This window comes from Euleptes europaea, chromosome 1 (genome assembly GCF_029931775.1).
Source record: "Euleptes europaea isolate rEulEur1 chromosome 1, rEulEur1.hap1, whole genome shotgun sequence".
Classification (NCBI taxonomy): Eukaryota; Metazoa; Chordata; class Lepidosauria; order Squamata; family Sphaerodactylidae; genus Euleptes; species Euleptes europaea.
Window position 1 is genome coordinate 105,085,597 of NC_079312.1, and position 20,352 is coordinate 105,105,948.

The 20,352-nt window shown below is 45.1% G+C and overlaps 1 protein-coding gene across 1 annotated transcript in view; it reads left to right on the forward strand.

Moving 5' to 3' along the window:
* The window catches only part of PPARGC1B (PPARG coactivator 1 beta), a 145,337-nt gene extending 125,680 nt beyond the window's left edge, over window positions 1–19,657 (forward strand). The window contains exons 4-12 of the mRNA XM_056857528.1: window positions 865–981; window positions 4,751–5,927; window positions 6,932–6,968; window positions 8,814–8,878; window positions 9,609–10,377; window positions 11,630–11,708; window positions 15,699–15,820; window positions 17,660–17,814; window positions 19,016–19,657. Coding sequence (XP_056713506.1) covers window positions 865–981; window positions 4,751–5,927; window positions 6,932–6,968; window positions 8,814–8,878; window positions 9,609–10,377; window positions 11,630–11,708; window positions 15,699–15,820; window positions 17,660–17,814; window positions 19,016–19,119 — 2,625 coding nt within the window. The 3' untranslated portion in view covers window positions 19,120–19,657. The remainder of the gene's footprint in view (window positions 1–864; window positions 982–4,750; window positions 5,928–6,931; window positions 6,969–8,813; window positions 8,879–9,608; window positions 10,378–11,629; window positions 11,709–15,698; window positions 15,821–17,659; window positions 17,815–19,015) is intronic.
* Window positions 19,658–20,352: the final 695 nt, after the last annotated feature.

Sequence of the window (20,352 nt, forward strand, 5' to 3'; positions counted from 1 at the left end):
TGTAGCCCTCAACCCCTGTTGGGTTGGAGGTTTGAGTCTGTAGATGTGATGTGACATCACTCCCCGCCCCCTACTGCCAGTATTTCCCTGCCTACCTAGGAGGTCTTTCCCAACTCCCATCCATAGGCTGCCCACTCTGTTTCACCTCCCAGCATGATCACCCATGAGGAACCCAGTGCAGCAATTGCTTTGGCGTGCCAGGCGGGTTGTGCTGCCGACAGGAAGCAGCAGCCAGGCAACATGTATATTGGCTTCCCTGCAGGAGTCTCCAGAGATGATAGAAGGAATGCCCAGAAAGGGCTTGTAAAGTGTTTTGAAGACATCAGTACAAAGTATTAACAGCAATTGTCTCACAGGCAATAACTGCTGATACCTTTAGCCAAACAGCTTTTCGGAATGGAGTGAACATCATTCCTGGTTTTAGCATTTCTCTCAGGGCTTTTCCCACGTGCCCTTCAGTTGCAAATTGATGTAGGAAACCTGTGGGTAGTTCGTCATCGTAACTATGAGTGCGGGATTTTTACTGCACGTACCCCCGCGAACAAGGTTTTGCCATCACTTCTGAATGGAGGCTTCGTGGAACTGGGTCCTGGGAAGCATCCAGGACATGTTGGGTTTGCAAGAGGCACAGATTGAAGAGGTGTTCCTCCAAAGTTAGGTTTGCCAAATCCACATTAGCCTTCCGCCCCAGAGTTGGAAATGCCAAACCTCATGGAAGACAATGGGAAAAGGGGCGCTGTATGCCGAAGTAACTCTTTTGGTATAGTACTTTTAATCTGGATCACTGTCCCAATTGCTTATTATGTGCTCGCTGTTCATGTATTCAGGAATTCCCACTCTTGCTTTCACCACTTCCTTTTGCAGCTGAAGAAGTTGCTTCTTTCTCCATCCAATGTGCCTGCAAGCTATGAGATTCCAAAAGAAGGAAATGTATGGCGACCCGGAGTGCCCAGATCCAGGTCCCAGAGGCCCTGTACAAAGGTATTATCCATCTCCACTTCCATGGCCTAAGAGATTATTTGTTCATTTACCTTAGTCACCTTAGAAAACCAGGTGGCTGGTGTGACTCGGAATGTTTTTGCCCAGGTTGACTTGGGTATCTGCTGCACCCATTCCTGGTTCAGTCAGATCTACCCTCAGTGATCCACGCCTTAGCCACATCTAGACTAGACTACTGCAATACACTCTTCTTGGGGCTACCGTTGAAGAGTGTTTGGAGGCTGCAGCTAGACTACTCGTTAGGGCCAGCTACTGGGAGCATGTGATCCTCATACTGCAGCAATTACACTGGCTACTGATGCCCTCCTGAGCCCAATTCAAGGTGTTGGTTTTGTTCTTTAAAGTCTTACATGGCTTGGGTCTTGGGTGTCTGAAGGGCTGTCATCTATATGTTCCTGTCCAGGAATTCAGGTCACAGGGAGGGGCCCTCCTAACTGTCCCACAAATCAGAGAAGTTTGTTTGGTGGGCATGCTAGAGAGAGCCTTTTTAGTGACAGCCCCACAATTTTGGAACAACCTCCCCAGGGAGGTGAGCCTGGCCCCCTCACTTTCGATCTTCAGGAGAGAGTTGAAGACAGTTCTATTTAGGACTGTATGTGACTGATTTTGTGTTTTATTTACTGGCGGTCCTAATTGGAGATTTTAAATTATGGTCTTTTATGTGTTTTGTATTTACATTGTAAGCTACCTTGAGTTCCACTGAGTAGATAGGTGGCTGACAAATGTTTTAAATAAAATAAAATAAATAAAATTTATACCCTGCCTGTCTTTCCGGTAGGTACCTAATGTGGCTTATGTTATTCTCTTCTCCTCCATTCTGCCCTCACAACAACCCTGTGAGGTAGGCTAGGCTGAGAGTGTGTGAATGGACCAAGGTCACCCAACAAGCTTCCATGAAAGAGTGGGGATTCAAACGTGGGTCTCCCGATCCTACTCTGACACTCTAACCACCACACTATTGTACAGCAAACCGTAGCTCCTGAAACAGATAACTAGATTTTTCACTGAAGCATATCTCCCATTTTAAATGCAAAATATCCCATTTTAAATATGAATAGTACGGCCCAGACTTCTTAAGCTTGTAGCAAGCAGTAGGGCTGTTCCATCTGTATCTTTGCAAATGTTTTGTAGGTTGAATAAATGGGAGATGAGATTTCCTAAAATACCCATCATAGTGATATTGAGGGTGATTCACGAGTTATGTATTATTAAACAGCTTTTAGCTCCACTTTGCCTTGTTGCTTCAACTTAAAGAAGTAATTTGGCTCGAGCTACAGGTCAAAGAATGGCTCTGAGACCTCTTACCTTATCTGTGCCAGAAGGGTGAGGGTTCATAGCCTGTAGTCACAGTTCAACAACGCTGAACAGTTCAACAATTATACGATAGAACTTGACACACCTTAAAGAGGTCGGGGTGTACCTTGAAACGCATTTCTAGCTCTGGCCCATTAGGTTGGATCCAGACTAAATTTTGCCAGAGGGGGCAGATAATTTCCACCAGTTCCTCCCTCCTGCTGCAGACCACTGATTTGCCTCTGTTCCCGAGATCCCCCTGTCCCCCCAAGATCAGTGGGCTGCAGGGGAAGGTAAGAGGCAGGAAAGTTGTGTTCTGTAGATGGAAGTGCCTTGCGTGAACAAAATACTTTGTCTGGATCTGGTCCATTGTTTGGAGAGCAAAGTGCCAGGACTGCAGAAGCTGGCCATCTCTGAGTGAAAGGAGAGATACAACTCTCTCTCACACACACACATGACTAATGGGTCTATAGAGGATTTGGTAATATGCCATCTTCTGGGCATGGAGTAGGGATCACTGGGGTGTGTGGGGGGGAATGAGTTGTGAATTTTCTGCATTGTGCAGGGGGGTTGGACTAGATGACCCTGGTGGTCCCTTCCAACTCTACGATTCTGTGATTTCAGTAAAGGCTCTTAACAATAGGAAGGCAGCATGGTTTTTCTTCTATGTGCTCTTCGGAGTGGCTTCCTCGAGCACTGTGCGCAACGCCTCGTGCCTTTGTTTCCCCCCCACTAGGCTCCTCTCTTAAACGCTCTCATGATCTTTCGCTTTGCCTCTCTCACTCTCGTTCCTGACCCAAATTAGAGCGGGACTTACTAACAGCTGACTGAATTGACTTCAGCAGAGCGAAGAGCTGCGTGTAGAGTTGCAGAACCAGTCCAGTTGTTTAAATTAATCCCCTGAGATCCACGCGAGATGCCATTAAAGATTTTTTCCCCCTCCACTTGGATAATGAGAATGGTGCAGCGCGTTAGACAAGTGGATTTAGATTGCATGGGAAAGGCAGTGGGAGGAGCCGGACACCGGAGACTCCACGCCGGCTGGAAGGAAAGGAAGGGGATCTGGAACAGAAATAGCGCTGTTTTGTCAAAGATGCCAGCTAGAAAGACATTTGAGACAGGAGGCATTAAGAATCAATTCAATTCATCCTGTTCCAAGTGGAGATTTTTTTAAAAAAAAAATGTACACGTATTCTCTCCTTTCTAATATACCCAGAACACTTCCCCAAAGTGAGCCCAATCGATACCTTCCAGAATCTCTGTTACTCATCAGGTCAGCAAAGTGGTTTACAGCATTTTAAAAATACATCACCTCCTTCCTGTCTGTCTCGTTCTCTGCCCATTGGTGGTCTTAGAATGGTGGTTGCTTGGATACCGCGTGTTCTAGTCCCGCCCTTTCAGGTTAAACTCTCTGGAAGGAAAAAAGCATGTAAGTTAGCTTAAGATAGCGGTCCAAGGACCGTCTCTTCAAAACCATACTCAAGTCTGTTCCAAGGGCTGGATCCCGACTAAATTTTCTAGTGACACAATTTCTCTTTCCTGCCTCCGCCCATCCCGCTGCAGACAAGCGACCTCCATGATATGCTGTTCCTGGGAGATAAGGGACCCTCATGGGGGTGGTCTGCATTGGGGAGAGGTAATTGGAGGAAATTGCAGATTTAGTCTGGATCCAACCCAATGGGGCTTACTTCCAGAAAAGTGTTCTTAGGATGGCACGATTACTATGCAGATACTTACTTCTTGACTTCTAATAAATCCATTTTATTTAAAGACAGATTGTTATATCCTTTGCCCAGCCTGGTGTAGTGGTTAGGAGCGGTGGACTCTAATCTGGAGAACCGGGTTTGATTTCCCACTCCTACACATGTGTGGCGGACTCTGATCTGGTGAACCGGGTTGGTTTCCCCACTCCTACACATGTAGCCAGCTGGGTGACCTTGGGCTAGTCACAGTTCTCTTCAAACTCTCTCAGCCTGACCTACCTCACAAGGTGTCTGTTGCGGGGAGGGGGAGGGAAGGAGACTGTTAGCCGGTTTCTCCTTAAAAGGTAGAGAAAATCAGCATATAAAAGACAACTCTTCTTCTTTTAAAAGAAACTTCAGTGATGAATCAGAAGCATAACCTAGAAAAGATTTCATGCTTCTTCCCTTGTTTTGCTATTATATCTGTTTTGTGTCCTGGTTGATACGGGTTTTCATCAAAATCCATCCAGTTGCCACAAGGCACTTTTGTCTAATAAATGTCTGATGTCTCCTTTTGAAACACCAACTTCGGAAATGCCATGAAATATGTAAAAAAAAATTCAAATTAAAACTTCAGTTGCGCACTGTGTTGTGCTTAACCACCCAAACATGTGTGCATGTGTGTGTGTGTGGGGGGGGGTCTCTTCAGGCTGTGGCTTGAAAAAACTCATCAGTTAGCCTGACTCTTTCCTCTCTCTCTCTCTCTCTTCTTGAAGGCGGAAGGCGTTTGTGACAGGAAGTCCAGCTTTCTTCAGCCTCAGAGCCGAAGCTGCACCGAGCTTCATAAGCACCTCACCTCCACCACCACCACTACTCACTGCCCACACACGAAATCCAGCTGGCCCCCAGATGAGTGCCATGGCAGCAGCCACACCAGTGAGCTCCAGGGACATTACGCCCCCGGTGGAGAGGACAGCGACTCCAGTGAAGATTTGCCGAGCTTCGGAAACATAGTGGCGACTCCTCCTTCCTCCTCTGAGGAAGGAAGCGGTGAGAAGGAGCTGCACGCGGCTGTGGAGCTTATCCGCTACATGCACACCTACTGCCTTCCCCCCAGAAAGCTGCCCCCTACAGGTCTCGCGGATGTAAAACACCAGCATTACCACAGCCCCTCCAAAAGAGCAAAGCCAGATTGCCCCCTGCAAAGGCCTGCCCTCTGTGGCAAGGACACTCGCTCCTCTGGTTCTTGGCGTTCCTCTGAAGGCTGCAAGCGGTCTAGAGCCGCCTCCTCTGATTCCTCCATCTTGAAAGAGCTGCTAGCCAGAGACCTCGCGTACGACGTGAGCAAGCCATACCGGCTGGCCAAGCCTGTGTACGCCTCCTTGGCCAGGTCACAACCTCCCAAATCTCCACGGCCTCCGCCACTCGAGACCGGACAGGCTGCGGAGATGAGTAAGGCCGTAGCTAAAATGCCACCTGAGGCGAAAACTGGGCTGAGGCAGAGTGCCCCAACAGAGCCTGAGGCGAAGAAAGAGACCGGCAGCCCCGCAGAAGAAGATGGCGCAAAGCGAGGGATTCTGCTGGGCCAGCTAGCCTCCGGGAAGGCAGCTCGCAAGCCGGAGAGCTCTGTTTATGCAGTCCGCCGCTCCAAGAGACTGAACCCGGAGCTAAGCCTCTGGCTGTCATTCCTCGAGGAGACTCCCTCAGACGCTGCTATCTCCACAGAGTCAGCGGGGGAGGGTGCAAGGCAGCCATTTCCCCCCACAGCACCTTTACAGGACTTTGATACAGAAGCACCAGCAGCAGAGGTAGAAGTGAACGATGTGGATGTGGTGGAGAGTGAATGTCAGAGCCACCCGATGGAGCTGCAGACCCCCTCTCCTGAGAGCTCCGGAGAGAGCGAAGCGTATGAGATCAATGGGATCCCGTGCGGCACCCTCTTGCACCAAACAGGTATGGGGGCGAGGAGAGTCATGGCAGCCTCCTGTGTCAGTATCCCCACAGTTTGGTATGGGGGGGCGGGCAGGGAAAGGGATGCTGGAAAGAAGGCGGTTAAGGGGGGGACATGATAGAGGTCTATAAAATTGTGCATGGTATGGAGAGAGTGGATGGGGAGAACCTTTTTTCCCTCTCTTGTAATGCTAGAATGCAGGGTCATCTGCTGAAGCTGGAGGGTGACAGATTCAAAACTGATAAAAGGAAGTATTTCTTCACATAGTTAAATTGTGGAACTCCCTGCCCCAGGATGTTGTGATGGCTGCCAACTTAGAAGGCTTTAAGAGGGAATGGACATGTTCATGGAGGAGAGGGCTGTTCGTGGCTAATAGTAAAAATGGACACTAGTCATGATGCATACCTATTCTTTCCAGGATCAGAGGAGCATGCCCATTATATTAGGTTCTGTGAAACACAGGCAGGATGGTGCTGCTGCAGTCGTCTTGTTTGGGGGCTTCCTAGAGGCACCTGGTTGGCCACTGTATGAACAGACTGCTGGACTTGATGGGCCTTGGTCTGATCCAGCAGGGCCTTTCTTATGTTGTTATGCTGTAGGTAGAGGCAGGCAAAGGGCATGTGCTGGATCTTCTTTCTAGGCAGAGCATGATGATGCTGTATGGGTCCCATGTCCCGCCAGTTCAGCAGAGGGGAAGCTGAATAATGGGTGGCCTTGGATAAAACACAGGACCCAACCGTCACATATCAAGGGTGAAGGAGGAGCAGCCACGTTTTGACAAAGTATTGACCAAAACAGGGCAAAGAGGGTTAAAAGGTCTTTACAAAGTACAGCGTCCTTTACGGAAGGGACCCACGTTCTAATGAAGCAGCTGGCAAATCCACAGCTCCCAGTTCCTCGTTGCCAGATCGCTAAGCTGCCTTCTCTTCCACTGGCAGCCCAGTCCAGTTTCAGGGCCTGGTTGTGGCTTGTTGAGTCATTCTGCTCTCACTTTCTTTCCTTTCAGAAGCAGCCAGGCGTCTGTCGCTGCCCTTGGCGCAAATGTAAGTGTGATGCCAAAAATATGTCTTCTTAGAGGGTAGATCATGATGGGTAGCCATGTTAGTCTGTCACTAGTGACAGATAAGAGCAAGAGTCCAGTAACACCTTAAAGACTAACAAAATTTCTGGCAAGGTATGAGCTTTCGTGAGCCACAGGTCACTTCTTCAGATACCTCAGGTGATAGGCCCAGGTTGCATGAGTCCAGCCCGTCTGGCAAATGGCTGTCCCAGAACATCGCAGCCAGCATGGTGTAGTGGTTAAGACTGGTGGTTTGGAGCGGTGGAGTCTGATCTGGAGAACCGGGCTTGATTCCCCACTCCTCCACATGAGCGGCGGAGGCTAATCTGGTGAACCGGGTTGGTTTCCCCACTCCTCCACATAAAGCTTGCTAGGTGACCTTGGGCTAGTCACAGCTCTCTCAGCCTCATCTACCTCACAGGGTGTCTGTTGTGGGGAAGGGGAGGTGATTGTAAGCCAGTTTGAGTCTCCCTTAAGTGGTGGAGAAAGTAGGCATATAAAAACCAACTCTTCTTCTTCTTCTTCTTCTTCTTCTTCTTATTATTATTATTATTATTATTATTATTATTATTATTATTATTATTATTATTATTATTATTATTATTATTATTATTAACGCTGCCTGAATATTGCTTGGCTGGGATCAAATTATAATGTCATTTGCAGCATAAAAGGGTTGTTTTGCTGAATTGGCACAGCATTTTAAGAAGGAACTGTATTGCTAAATAAGGCCCCGGTCTTGCAGTGGGGCATCCTGGTCTGTGGTCTCAGTCAGCTAATCACGTGATATCGAGTCTTCATCCAGGACATGTTGTTGGTGGCTTCCTTGCTAAGAAGCTCAAAAAATGTCCCACATTCAGTGGGGAGGCAGCACAGTATGCAGTACTTGAGATGGAGGGTATAAGTTGGAGGTTTAACACTTATTAGGGTGCAGGTATCAGCACCTGGTAGAGATACCTTTCTGGAGATTTTGGGTGTGTTCACACGTACCAAATAATGCACTTTTAACCCACTTTCAATGCACTTTGCATCTGGATTTTACTATGTGAAACGGCATCATCCACTTGCAAATGATAATTAAAGTGGATTGAAAGTGCATTATTCAGTGTGTATGAAAGTGCCCTTTGCCAAAGCTGGGCATCTACTCTGGGAACTTCTGATGGCAATTTAGGTCCAGTCCCCTACATTTTCATGCATTCACGACCTGTTCACAGGAACATGTGTGTGTGGTCAGGAGTCACTGACCACAAACGTATCACTTGCTGCTAAGGGTGTGTCATGTCTCATCATACACAGGTTTGGGCTTGCGTGTTTGAAAGTATAACACACAACCATAGAAATAAATCTACCAAGAGTGTTTATCCCACGTATTTTAGTAGCCCATGCTAGTCATTTAAAGCCTTAAAAAAAAAAACACCAGTTAAAGAAGTCTGATTTAAATTGATTATATAACGTATAACAAAACTCAAAACTGACTGTTTAAGTAATAGTATGCTTACCCTGGTGGAAGTGGAAGTCCGTATATGGCCATCTAAAGTAGAGCAACTGAGCAGGTGCTGTAACATTCCTAAAACAGTGCAGAAGCGCTGTTACTCCAATGCATGGAGATTTTTCAAGACAGCCCCTTTTCAAGGTGAAATGGGTATAAATACCGGAAGCCCATCGATGCAGTTAATGCAATAGTGTTATATAAAAACCCTTAATTGAAAAATTATTATTTAGGAAAAAATTCTTGATTACACAAAATTTGGCTACCTGTTTTGCTGTCTGGACATTCCCTTGGTTCACTTCTGTAACCACCCTTCCCCCCCCCCTTTTCTTCTTATAGTGACCCTACATCTGGGAAGCAGAACTTCGAGCAAATGTTGACTGTAGAGCTGTGTGGCACTGCAGGTAAGGGCGGAGTCCAACCCTTTAAAGGGGCTTGCCCCAAGAGGGGAAGAAAAGAGAGGACAGTGCCAAAAAGTGAAGCCTGACAAGTCATTTTGGGATGTTAACTCGCTCGGGGATCACTGGTCACCACTTGAAGGAAGGGGAATCCAGTCACGCTTCCCTTCTTTCCCTCAGCCAGAAGGGCAACTTCTGTAACAGCAGGCAAATGTGTAGTTGCGAAGTGCCTTAAGGCTGCTATAGCCATTTTCCAAAGAGGAGTGCTTTTATCTAAATAGCAGGGCACATTCTTCCAAGACCAGTTCAAAGGGCACTTTTACACATGCCCAATAATGCACTTTCAGTCCACTTTCAATGCAATTTGAAGCTGGATTTTATTGTGTGAAGTGGCAACATCCACTTGCAAACGATAAATGAAGTGCACTGAAAATGGATTGAAAGTGCATTATTCGGTATGTGTGAAAGTGCAATCATTGCATACCAAATAATGCACTTTCAGTCCATTTTCAGTGCATTTTAACGATGGTTTGCAAGTGGATTTTGCCTTTTCACACAGTAAAATCCAGCTTCAAAGTGCATTGAAAGTGGATTGAAAGTGCCCTAGGAGTGTGTTTGGAGGGGTGGGGTGCACGATGAATTCTCAGGCACGCCTCCTCTTGCAGCGAACACCTTATTGTTTTCATGGTTCTGCACTGAAAGAGTTCTACCCTTCTGCTTTCTTGGGGGAAATAAGGTCTCACACCACCAACAACTCCGCCGTACAAGCCTTCTGAGGAGGACCTGTATAAACCCGACATTCGCCAGAGACCAGCAAAGGAGACTGCTATTGTCACCAGCTCTGAGCTGCAGCCAGCAACAGGCAACAGTGCAAACTCCAGGAAGAACCAGAAGAAACACCCAGTGCGGACTGAGCTGTATGCCCACCTGAGCCGGGCTGCTGCCCACCCGTCTCACCTTGAGCACCATGGGATGCTGAAGCGCCCTTTCTCGCGCTCTTTTGGCGACCACGACTACTGTCAGGTCTTGAAGTCTGAGGCCTCACTCCAGAGGAAGGTGCTGAAATCCTGGGAACCCATGAGCCATGTGGAAAGCCAGCACAAGCGGAGAGGGCCTGACGTGCACTATCAGGGTGCGAGCGAAGAGGGCGCTTGTGAGGCCTCGGCAAAGGAGGGCAGCAAGCAGCTGAGAGACCAAGAGATCAGAGCCAGCTTAACAAAACACTTTGGCCTCCTGGACAGTGCCCTGGATGATAGGGACATGGCCTTCTGCAAGACGCCTGAATATGACACTGTCTTTGAGGACAGCTGCAGTGAGCTTGGTTCCCCAGTGGAAGAGGAGGAGGAAGAGGAGGAAGAGTGCTGCTCAAGTCCCTTGGAATCCAAGATGTGCCCATACAAGAATCCTCTTTCTAGAGCCAGTTTGCACTATTGTTCCAGAAGCAGGTCTGGTTCTGAGTCTTCTTGTGGCAGGTCCAGGTCTCCAGCAAGCAGATGGGCTTTCAGGTACTGTCATGAGGCCTGTCCTTGAGAGGGGGGATTGAGCTAGGCCTTTAGCAGGCACATCAGCAGTAGAGAGTGCATTGGGGAGCCTTCAGACTCCCTTGGAGATGGGATTTGGAACTAATAAAGCTTCTTATGGTAGGGAGGAGAACATATGCACACAACACTGAACACATGAAGCTGCCTTACACTGAATCAGACCCTTGGTCCATCAAAGTCAGTATTGTCTGCTCAGACCAGCAGTGGTTCTCCAGAGTCTCAGGTGGGGTCTTTCACATGACCGACCTGCCTAGTCGGTTTAACTGGAGATGCCAGGGATTGAACCTGGGACCTTCTGCATGCCAAGCAGATGCTCTACCACTGAGCCACAGCCCCTGCCCTAAGTGGTAGACAGAATGGGATTCTTTTATGCAGAGAGGGGTGGAATGAAGATATCAAGGAAGGAAGGTATAAAGAAGGAGAGGGGCAGTGGTTCAGTGGAAGAGCCTCTGCTTTGGATGCAGAAGGTCCCAGGTTCTATCCGCCGACATCTTCAGTTAAAAGGACGAGGCAGTAGGTGATTTGAATGACCTCTGCTTGAGACCCTGGAGAGCTGCTGACAGTCTGAGTAGACAATACTGACCTTGATGGACCAAGGATCAGATGTGGTATAAGGTAGCTTCATGTGTGTTCAGGAAAGCAGTACAGGAAAGGGTAGGCGGGCAGACACAGACAGATGCTCAGAGAAACAGGTTAAGTTTTCTGTGTTTGCTTCTCTATCATAGAAATTTCCTTTTCAAAAACGTGGAGGTTCTGAGGATTGTAACCAGAATGTAGACTGTGACCAAAATATCCGTGACAGGCTGCAGGTAGCAGTTTAGTAGAGTAGATATAGTGAGACTGCAAAGACAAAACACTGTCACTGTTCAGGGAAGGAAACTGGTTTTGCTTATTTTACTCTATGTACTGCATATGCATGGATGGTACCCTTTTATTAATAACAAGTATTATTCGTAGTAATAGCAGGAGTAAGAGTTTAAGAAGTAGTATTAGTATTGTTTTTACTATTGTTGTCTTCCATACAAGTTACCATAATTATAAGGAGAAAGACCATGTCTCTGATCGTCTGCCTACACAATCCATGGCATTCTATGTTTATTTTAAAACATAGACCTGCCAGACCCTGCATACAAGGAACATGCCTCTTTTGATTTGTGATTTGTAGCACTCAGACCAGGCCGAGTCCATTCAGGACTGTTTATCTGCTTACCAACAGATGCGAAAATGGCAAGCAGTATCAGGATGGAACTGTGAGCAACCCAGGGCAGATGGAGAAGAGACGAGAAAAAGCCATTGTAAGTGACCTTTGAGCTCTGAATGGGTTTTTTGCAGTGAATGGAGTGGCAGCGGTGTGGTTTCCAACAAGAACAGATTGCTTCCTCTTTCCAAAATGCATCTAAATGCATCGGCAAAGCAATTCGTGGGCCCTTGGTTCAACTTCCGTTCCACAAAAGAGTAACGTGGGACATTAGCTGGTGTTAGGGTATCCCCTGGTGTGAGGACAGTAGAAGCCCAAGGGGATTGGAAAGAAATACAGGTGGAGTATGCCTTATCCGGACATCCGATATCTGGACCGATATCCAAAAACCGGACGTTTTGAGCCAACATGCAGGCATTACTCACAGGCCCTCAGCAGCACCATTGATGGTTTAATGTACACCAAATTATTAAAAAAATATTATGTAAAATTACATTCAGACTATGTGTATAAAGTATATATAAAACAAATGAATTTTGTATTTAGACTTGGGTCCCATCCCCAAGATATCTCATGATGTATATGCAAATATTCTAAAATACGGAAAGATCCGAAATACGGAATACTTCTGGCCCCAAGCAGTCCGGATAAGGGATACTCAGTGAAAGCAACTAGCAACATGTTGAGTTCTGGGCACAACAGTAGCCTAGTGCAGAATTCATCCAATAGCAACATGGGGAATAGAGTCCTGGGGAATGCCTGAAATCGGTAAGTTCAGCAAATAAAGGAAACTCAAACAACACGTAAGGCTACTGCCGGAGGTGTGGAACGCATTCCAAGCCACTGGTTTGTTCATCTACGGGGCCTTTTGTGGATGTGGATTTCTAGTGCTTGTTCTTCATCACCCATCACTCCTTCTTTGTACAGTAACTTTTTTGGGGGGGGGAGTGGGTGGAATGGAGGTTGGGTGTAGCTTTAAAAATCTGTTGAAGTTTCTTCCGAATAGCCACATTCCAGTAACACAAATAACGGATGCACATGCAGCCTGCAGCAGCACAAAACAAGCCTTTCTGTAGCAGTGACTGGGGAGCAGGAGTCCTACCCTGAAGCTGCACATAAAGGCAGGGAGTAGGGTTGGGCAAATTAATAAACCCAAACTGAAAATAAACCCGAAAAAAGCCTTTTCAGCTTCTTTTAGGTTTAATTAAAGCCAAATATTAAAACTGGGAATAAAGCCGAAGCTGGATAGCTGATCGCCGAATCAGCCTAAGAGGTATTTGGCTTTCCCCAGGCTTTTTTCTATGGAATTTTTTCTAATGAGCTCTGGGGGAGGTATTTTTGGAGGTAGAGTTCCCAAATTTTCAGGGTAGCTTCAAGGGACTCTCCTTGCATAAACCCCGAATTTTGGTGAAGATTGGGTCAGGGGGGTCCAATTTTATGAGGTCCCGAGGGGGTTGCCCCCTCCTGCATAGAGAAGCATTGTAAACTTAACAGTGCTTTTCTATGGAGGAGGGGGTCAACCTCTTTGGGACCCCATAAAATTGCACCCCATTCCAAACTTTACCAAACTTTGGGGTTTATGCAAGGAGAGTCCCTAGCAGCTACACTGCAAGTTTAGTGACTCTACCTCCAAAAAGGCCCCCCCAGGAGAATTTTAAAAGTACTTATTTTTCAGAGTCTGTAATGGCTGCTTCCTCTCCAAAGAATTGTGGGCCTGACCCAATCTTCACCAAAAAAGATCAAATCTTCTCCAATCTAAAAGGAGAATACAGAATTTGTGGGAGAATGGGAGGCATGGACAATATATTGTCAAAATGAATTTAAATTGGGAAGTATTGAAGGTTATGTTTTGTTCTAATTCATTTGATTAAGGTAGAAATATTATTAAGATTAATGATTTAGATTTTATGAATTGTAATCTAATTTATATATGAAGTATTGTATTGAATTAGAAATTAAATGCAAAGGTGATAATTAAGTTATCAAAAAGATAGAGGAGGAGAGAGGGGAAGTCAATGTAAATATATGAATTAATTAGTTATATAGAATAGAGAAATATTGTTTATATCATATAATTATCTTAATGAATGATGGAAACTACTGTAATATAAAAAACAATAAAAAATGTTATAAAAAAAATCTTCTCCAATCTACCCTGAAAATTTGAGGACTCTACCTCCAAAAATACCCCATGGGAGCTTCGGAAATTTTTTTTTTCATAGACTATCATGGACCCGAAATTTTTGGGGAAACCCGGAAATAAAGCTGAAAACCCATATTTACCGGTATGGGTATTTGGCTTATTTTGGGTTTACCGGGGAAAAACTGGGCTCAATAAACCCAAACCCGAAAATTACCCCAAAAAATGTTTTTTGCATAACCCTAGCCGGGAGGCCTTCTGAGGTGTGTTCGCCACCTTCACTCTCTTCCTTGCGTCCCCTTGAGTCCCAGTTGCTGAGCTGCGAAGCTCTTTCTCCTGCTCCTGCCTTTGTTTTAGCTGGCCAGCAAGTTCTCCTCCTGCTTCTTGCTTTCCTTTGTAATTAAACAACAACAACAGTTGAAGAAAAAGATTATAAGACTTCATCCCTTGAATTCCTGGAACTTGTTTCATCCCCAGTGGATTAAACTATATATGGTCAGGATCTCCTGGTTTTTTTTTTAAAGGTTGAAGTGTATGGAAGGGGTAATCATTCCCTCCATGACCTTTTTTTAATTACAATGCCATTCTATTTACAGTTACAACCTTCTAAATCCATTAAAGTCAATGGGCTTAGAACGGTGTAACTCTTCTTAAAATGGCTCTGTTAATCCCGCCTCTTCCCTTCCCCTCGGGGGAAATAGAATCTTATTGTAAGGCTTTCCCTACAAGGTAAATAATACTTCCATGAGGCTGATTTTAAATCAGAAAAACAACACAAAAAGAGAGAGTTAACTTCCTTTCTCTCATTTCATAGTCCTTATGCGATTCACACATACACCCATCTACTTTTAGTTTTAAATCATGTTAATGGATCTCCCATTTTGTGTGTTTTGTATTTTGATCCCAAAATGACCTCCAAGAAAATAATGATGAGCATGTCTTCTGCTCTTTCCTGAGACAATAGCATAACCCAGCGGACTGTCTCAATTGCCATAAACTCTCTTCAGTCACCCATTAATGTGATTGGGCAGAGCAAGTCCCAGAAAAGAAATGGGGATTTTCTTGCAGGTAGAGTCCTTCAAGACTGGCCCTGCCCAGTCATACATCCTCCACTCTTTCCTCTCTCTTGCCCGTTGCCTCAGAACAGAAGGAGCCTTCACGGTAAGTAATCAAGGCTCCGTTCTTCAAGACTGGCCCTGCCCGATCATACATCCTCCATTCTTTCCTCTCTCTTGGACTCTCGTGCCATCAACAGAGAGTTGAAATGAGCTGAGTGCAGATTTTGACAGGGCCTTCTCCATTGCTACTGAAATGGTTTTGAGCTGCTGAAGGTTCTCTGCTGACTTATGGTGACTGGGAAAATTATTTTTCCCTTATGTTTTGTTTAGTTCTCCATCTTTCCTTCTACTTCCATATTCTCCTGCGTGTCACCATTCCCTTATACCAAATTATCCTACTCTTCCAACCTTCTCCTCCCCTCCCTCCCCCACTGACATCTGTCAGGATCTCAGAAGAATTTGGATCGACCGTATTTTTATGCCTTCTCATAATGTCAAGTTACTCAGGGATCAGTCTAGCACTGCCAACAGCTTCCTAAGCAAGGCCGCAGGGGAGTGTTTGGCAGGCCTGCTGGTTCATATCACTGAGGGGATGTATCTCTAGAGCTCTGCTGTAACTTTCCTGGGAAGCTTAGAAGAGAAATACCTGCAAGAAAGATGTGGAAAAGATAAACGTATATACACAGTACATGTTATGCTAGCTGAGAAAGAAATAGCAGATGACAGCTACTCAAACAGTTGTTTGCAATGGTAGAGTTTGTGCTTTTGGTCCTGTCTTGCGACACAGCAAATTGTGCCACTTTGTCAGCAGGGGTGAAGATACCAAGTGTAGAATCATAAATGACCAGTATGAAGACTGGTCTAATTGGTTATTGTTGTGTCCGAGCAGGGGGAAGGCCGGGTAGTGTTCATCAAAAACCTCTCCAGCAGTATGAGCTCCAGTGAACTGAAGCAGCGTTTTGAAGTGTTTGGCGAAATCGTCGAGTGTTGTGTTTTGACCAGAAATAAAAGGTAGGCCAACAAATAGGTTTTTTTCTCCCTTGTTACAAGGGATGACAGACCAATATTTCTGGACATATGAGTCTTGTGAAGTTAGCCTGTATATATTGTAGTTGGTGGGACAGGAGTTCTGTCATATTTGGAGCCCAAAGAGCAGGGGGATGTTTTATTTATGGGACTCTGGAGAGGTCTGTTCTCTGGGGAAGCGGTTGTTTTTTATGATATAATAACTACAGAGCTGAAGTAATTCCACTTTCTGTCTTGGGGATTTTGGACCGTAATCCTTTGAAAAGTGCTTCTCATGTTTTATGAACTGTAAAATTGTAAAATAATAGGATCCTCTAAATAAGAGATATGTGGAAGCATATGAAATATATTCAGTTTAGAGGGCCCACAGATCAGGCACTCTTAGTTTATGGTTATTGTAGCTTAAAAATAGAATCAGAGCACATTCATTCATTCCTCATGTGTACGTCCCACAGTTCCTCCAAGGAGCTCAGGGTGGCACACGTGGAATGGAGTGATGCTCACAACAACTCGGAAGTAGGTTACACCAGTGATACTTACCATCAACCAGAAGAGCCACATGCCTACTGCTGTTACCTAATTTTATAAAGGGGAAGTAATACTGATATGGAGCATTAACAGAAATGTACAGAGAGATCCAGGCAATCTCCTCTGGGCGTGTATTTCTTTATTTAAATAGTTATATCCCGTTTTTTCTCTCCAGACTAGCAGGGTTTGTGTATGTAGTATATGATGTGGGCTCTTGGGAAAGTGAGGGTCAAGCTCCCCAAACATATCCAGATAACAAACCACAACATATCCTGGAAGCCAACTTACTCCTTTTTTTTAATATATATTCCAAGAACATCTACGGCAGTTGAGCTTCTTTGATAAAGACCGAAAGGTTAAAAGTCTATTATATGCATGTATAAATGACATGATATTGTTCTCACATAGGAACTCACCTCCTCAAGTTTCACATGTTGGGGTCATTTATTTGAAAGCACTCCCCTCATGAAGATCACGATTACCACGTCAGACAGAAGGCTTGATCTTATTCTGACATGTTTTGGGGGGGCGGTTTCCACCATGGAGGCAATTTTGACATGAGAGGACTTTCAAACAAACAGCCTTCCCCTCAAGAAATATGAGGTGAACCACTGTGAACCCTCACATGAGGGTAGCCCTGTATGCCTGTACAGAAAAAGCATAAGGGTACAGCCATCTTCTGTGATGTTTCAGATGCAGCCCCCCTTTTTAAAGAGAGATAAAAGTTCCTTGCTCATTGAAAATCAATATGATATCAAAAATAGTTCTAACGTACTATTTTTTTCTAGAGTGTGGGGCACCATCACCCCATCCTCAAATGGTAAAGCCCTGAGAAGTCACCATGTGACTTCTGAATATGTAGATCAGCCTTCCGTTGACCTGTACACTGCACTGCATGTGTTCTGTGAATATGAAATAGTACCAGTATTGGGTGTACAGTTCAACATTTTGAGAAGATCAGCTTACTTTTTAAAAAACACAATGGAAAATATGTGTGTAATGTCTGGTGGAAAATCTCAGCAGCTGAGGCTTCAAGTCCCTAAATAAACGCTTGATCCTTCCTGTTGCAAGCAAACACATTATGCGAGATCAGCAAACAAATGCAAATATTCTTTGATTTCAGGGTCACCACATTTCTTGGTGCCTAGTTTAGATTACCTTCCCCAAATATGTTTATTTATTGAAACTTATACACTTATACCTGCTCTTTAGTGAGCTGGGCCAAAACCATCAGAAGGTCATACTTTGTTGGCAGTGTTTACATTGTTTTTGTTTGTTTGTTTTTTCATTGCTCAGGGAAGATAAATATGGCTTCATCACGTACCGGTGTTCAGAACACGCCGCCTTATCTGTGAAGAATGGTGCCTCACTGCGGAAAAGAAATGAGCCCTCATTCCAGCTGAGCTATGGTGGCTTTGGGCACTTCTTCTGGACCAGATACACTGACGTGGGTAAGCCTGCTATCATGAAGAGCCAAAAAAGATCCAGTTCCTCACCGCAGTTCCTGGCAATGGTTTCTTCAAGTCAAGAGAAGCCAAACACATATATTGGGTCAAACCACTGGTCTGCTTAGATCCATAGTCTCTGCTCTGACTGGTAGCAACTTTCCAGGGTCTCAGACGGAGAAAAATCTTTCCTGTTCTATGTGAAACTCATTAACTAGTTACCATGGATTGTGCATGCAAAGCATGTGTTCTGCCATTCAGCAATGACCCTTCTTTGTGGCACTGTGCCAGCTGTGCTTAGTGTTTATTTCGTGCCCAGCAGATTTATGACTATTCATGGCTTATTTGCACAGTCAGGGATCCTTGAAATTCTTTCAGGTGTTTGAATAAGCCATCTCTTTCTACACATAGATGAGGTATTCTTGGGATTTTAACTACCCAGTTTTTCATTCACCATTCACTTGTCTTTGGAAGGAAGCATGCGTTCCACTTGTTTCTGCATTCTGGAAACAGCAGGTCTGATATAATGGTCATGACCATTTACCTCAGGATAAACAAAAGGAGAGTCCAAAGTGGGTTTATTACAGATTCCTGTCTCTTTTTAACTGCCTTCAGCTGTCAAATCCTCCCCCAAATCTGTGAACCAAATCCCACACTGAAATTAGGGTGAAACTACATGTCAAACAGAATATCCACGATCAGATCCCGCAATGTTTCTTTTAATACTAAAAACCAGAGGTCACCCTCCCCCTGGTGCTATTCCATTGATAGAAGTCACACGCGTGCTCCAGATGCCATTAACCAAGGCGGGTAATTCCCTCCACAGTTTCTCTTTATTGTTAAAGAAAACATTGGGAGATTCACAGTGCAGTGCAAAGCAGAGTAACTCTCGTTGACTTCAATGTGTTACCAGGATTGTACTGCCAGTCATAGATCTTCTTTGTAATGCGTAGCTTTCCCTTTACCGACAGTTGTCTGTGTCAGGGAGTCAACTGTCCCTTGTTTTAATCTTCATTAGATATCATACGATATCAGCCAGAAATTCCAGCTATCACATGTGTGCACTTGTTATATTAATTCCCCCATACTAAAAATGGAAGAACGAATCTTACGACTTCTTACCGGAAAAGGAGTGTACTGTTTGGTTCATCTGTATCCTGGTTAGTGTCTTCATGACAGCCTTGTGTTTTGTCTCTCCTGCTACCAGATTCCAATACAGAAGAATCCTCCCCGGCTCCAGTAAAAAGTAAATATGAGACCATGGATTTCGACAGCCTGCTGCAGGAGGCCCAGGAAAGCTTGCATCGGTAACAGCCTTAACCTTTGAGGAGTACCTCAATACCTCAGTCAAGGCACTTCCAATATGTTTACGTTTTCAAAGAAATGATCAAGTATACAACAAGAATGAGAGAGAGAGAGAGAGACTTCTGTCCCTTTAAATCGATGTTTACATTGAACAAGCTGCTTCTGTCTGTGAGTCTCCATGGTATTGATGTTCCACTGCCACCCATTAGTATCTTTGCTTCTGATTGGTTGTGTTAGGATGAGCCTGCAAAAGCCTCCTGTTCCCTTCTTGTCCACCCGTTTCTCTGACTGGCCCCTCTTCCCTACTTCTGCCGTGGAGTTGCAGCTGTGTTCACCATAACTTTTTTTTTTGTCTGTAGTGTGTGATGATAAAAATTGTTAATTGTGAATAGAATCAGGATTGTAAACTAATTTTTAATAGAAGAAAGAAATATATACTTATAATGTATTTATGGCTCAGATGTACTGTAATTCAGATTTATTGTACCGCTTCCTTGATTTTTTAACTATGCACTGTAATGAGGCACTTGCTCCCCAGCAGATGTGGCCAGTCCAGAAGGGTTCTCCTCAGTGGCTCAGGTGAAGTTGCTTTTCCCTCCCTGGTGGAGAATTCCAGTTCGGCTCTTGATGAACTGAAGCATTGCTGAACGAATTTTTCATATTGCCGTTAAGCCATTCTTTCCATTTGCGTGGGCTGAGTAGTAGTCTCCACTCCCAAATTCTTGACTGCGTGAGATTCGGTGTACCGATTCAGCAGGCCAGAGCTGGATCTAGGAACAGAGTTTTCAACGTGTGAATTTCTAAGAACATTAAGTGTTGCAAGTTAGTAAAGCTCCATCTGTCTTCCGTGCCAGGAAAACAGAAAGACAGATAAGGTCTGAGAGCCACCGCCAGAAGGATTCTGCCAAAGGGTTCCTCATCGCAGTGTACATTATGATGGCAGCTGTTGTTTCATTGGGATCTCAATAAACAAAACGTGGGAGCTTGAAGTACAGGAACACAGAGCAAACCATTCAAGGCCATACGTCGCATCAGTGGTAGCCTCAGGAATAGATTTTTACCATCTGGTCATTTTAACCAAAGCAAGATCTCCTGCCAGGTGGGCAGCAGGAAGCTTTCTTGGCAATACCCAGTAGAATAGGGGAAAAACAATTCTTGCCATTGCTCTGAACAGGAGAAAGTGATGCTCAAAGCCAGCGAATGGTGCGTGGATTACCAGCTGAGCATCCCAGCCTACTG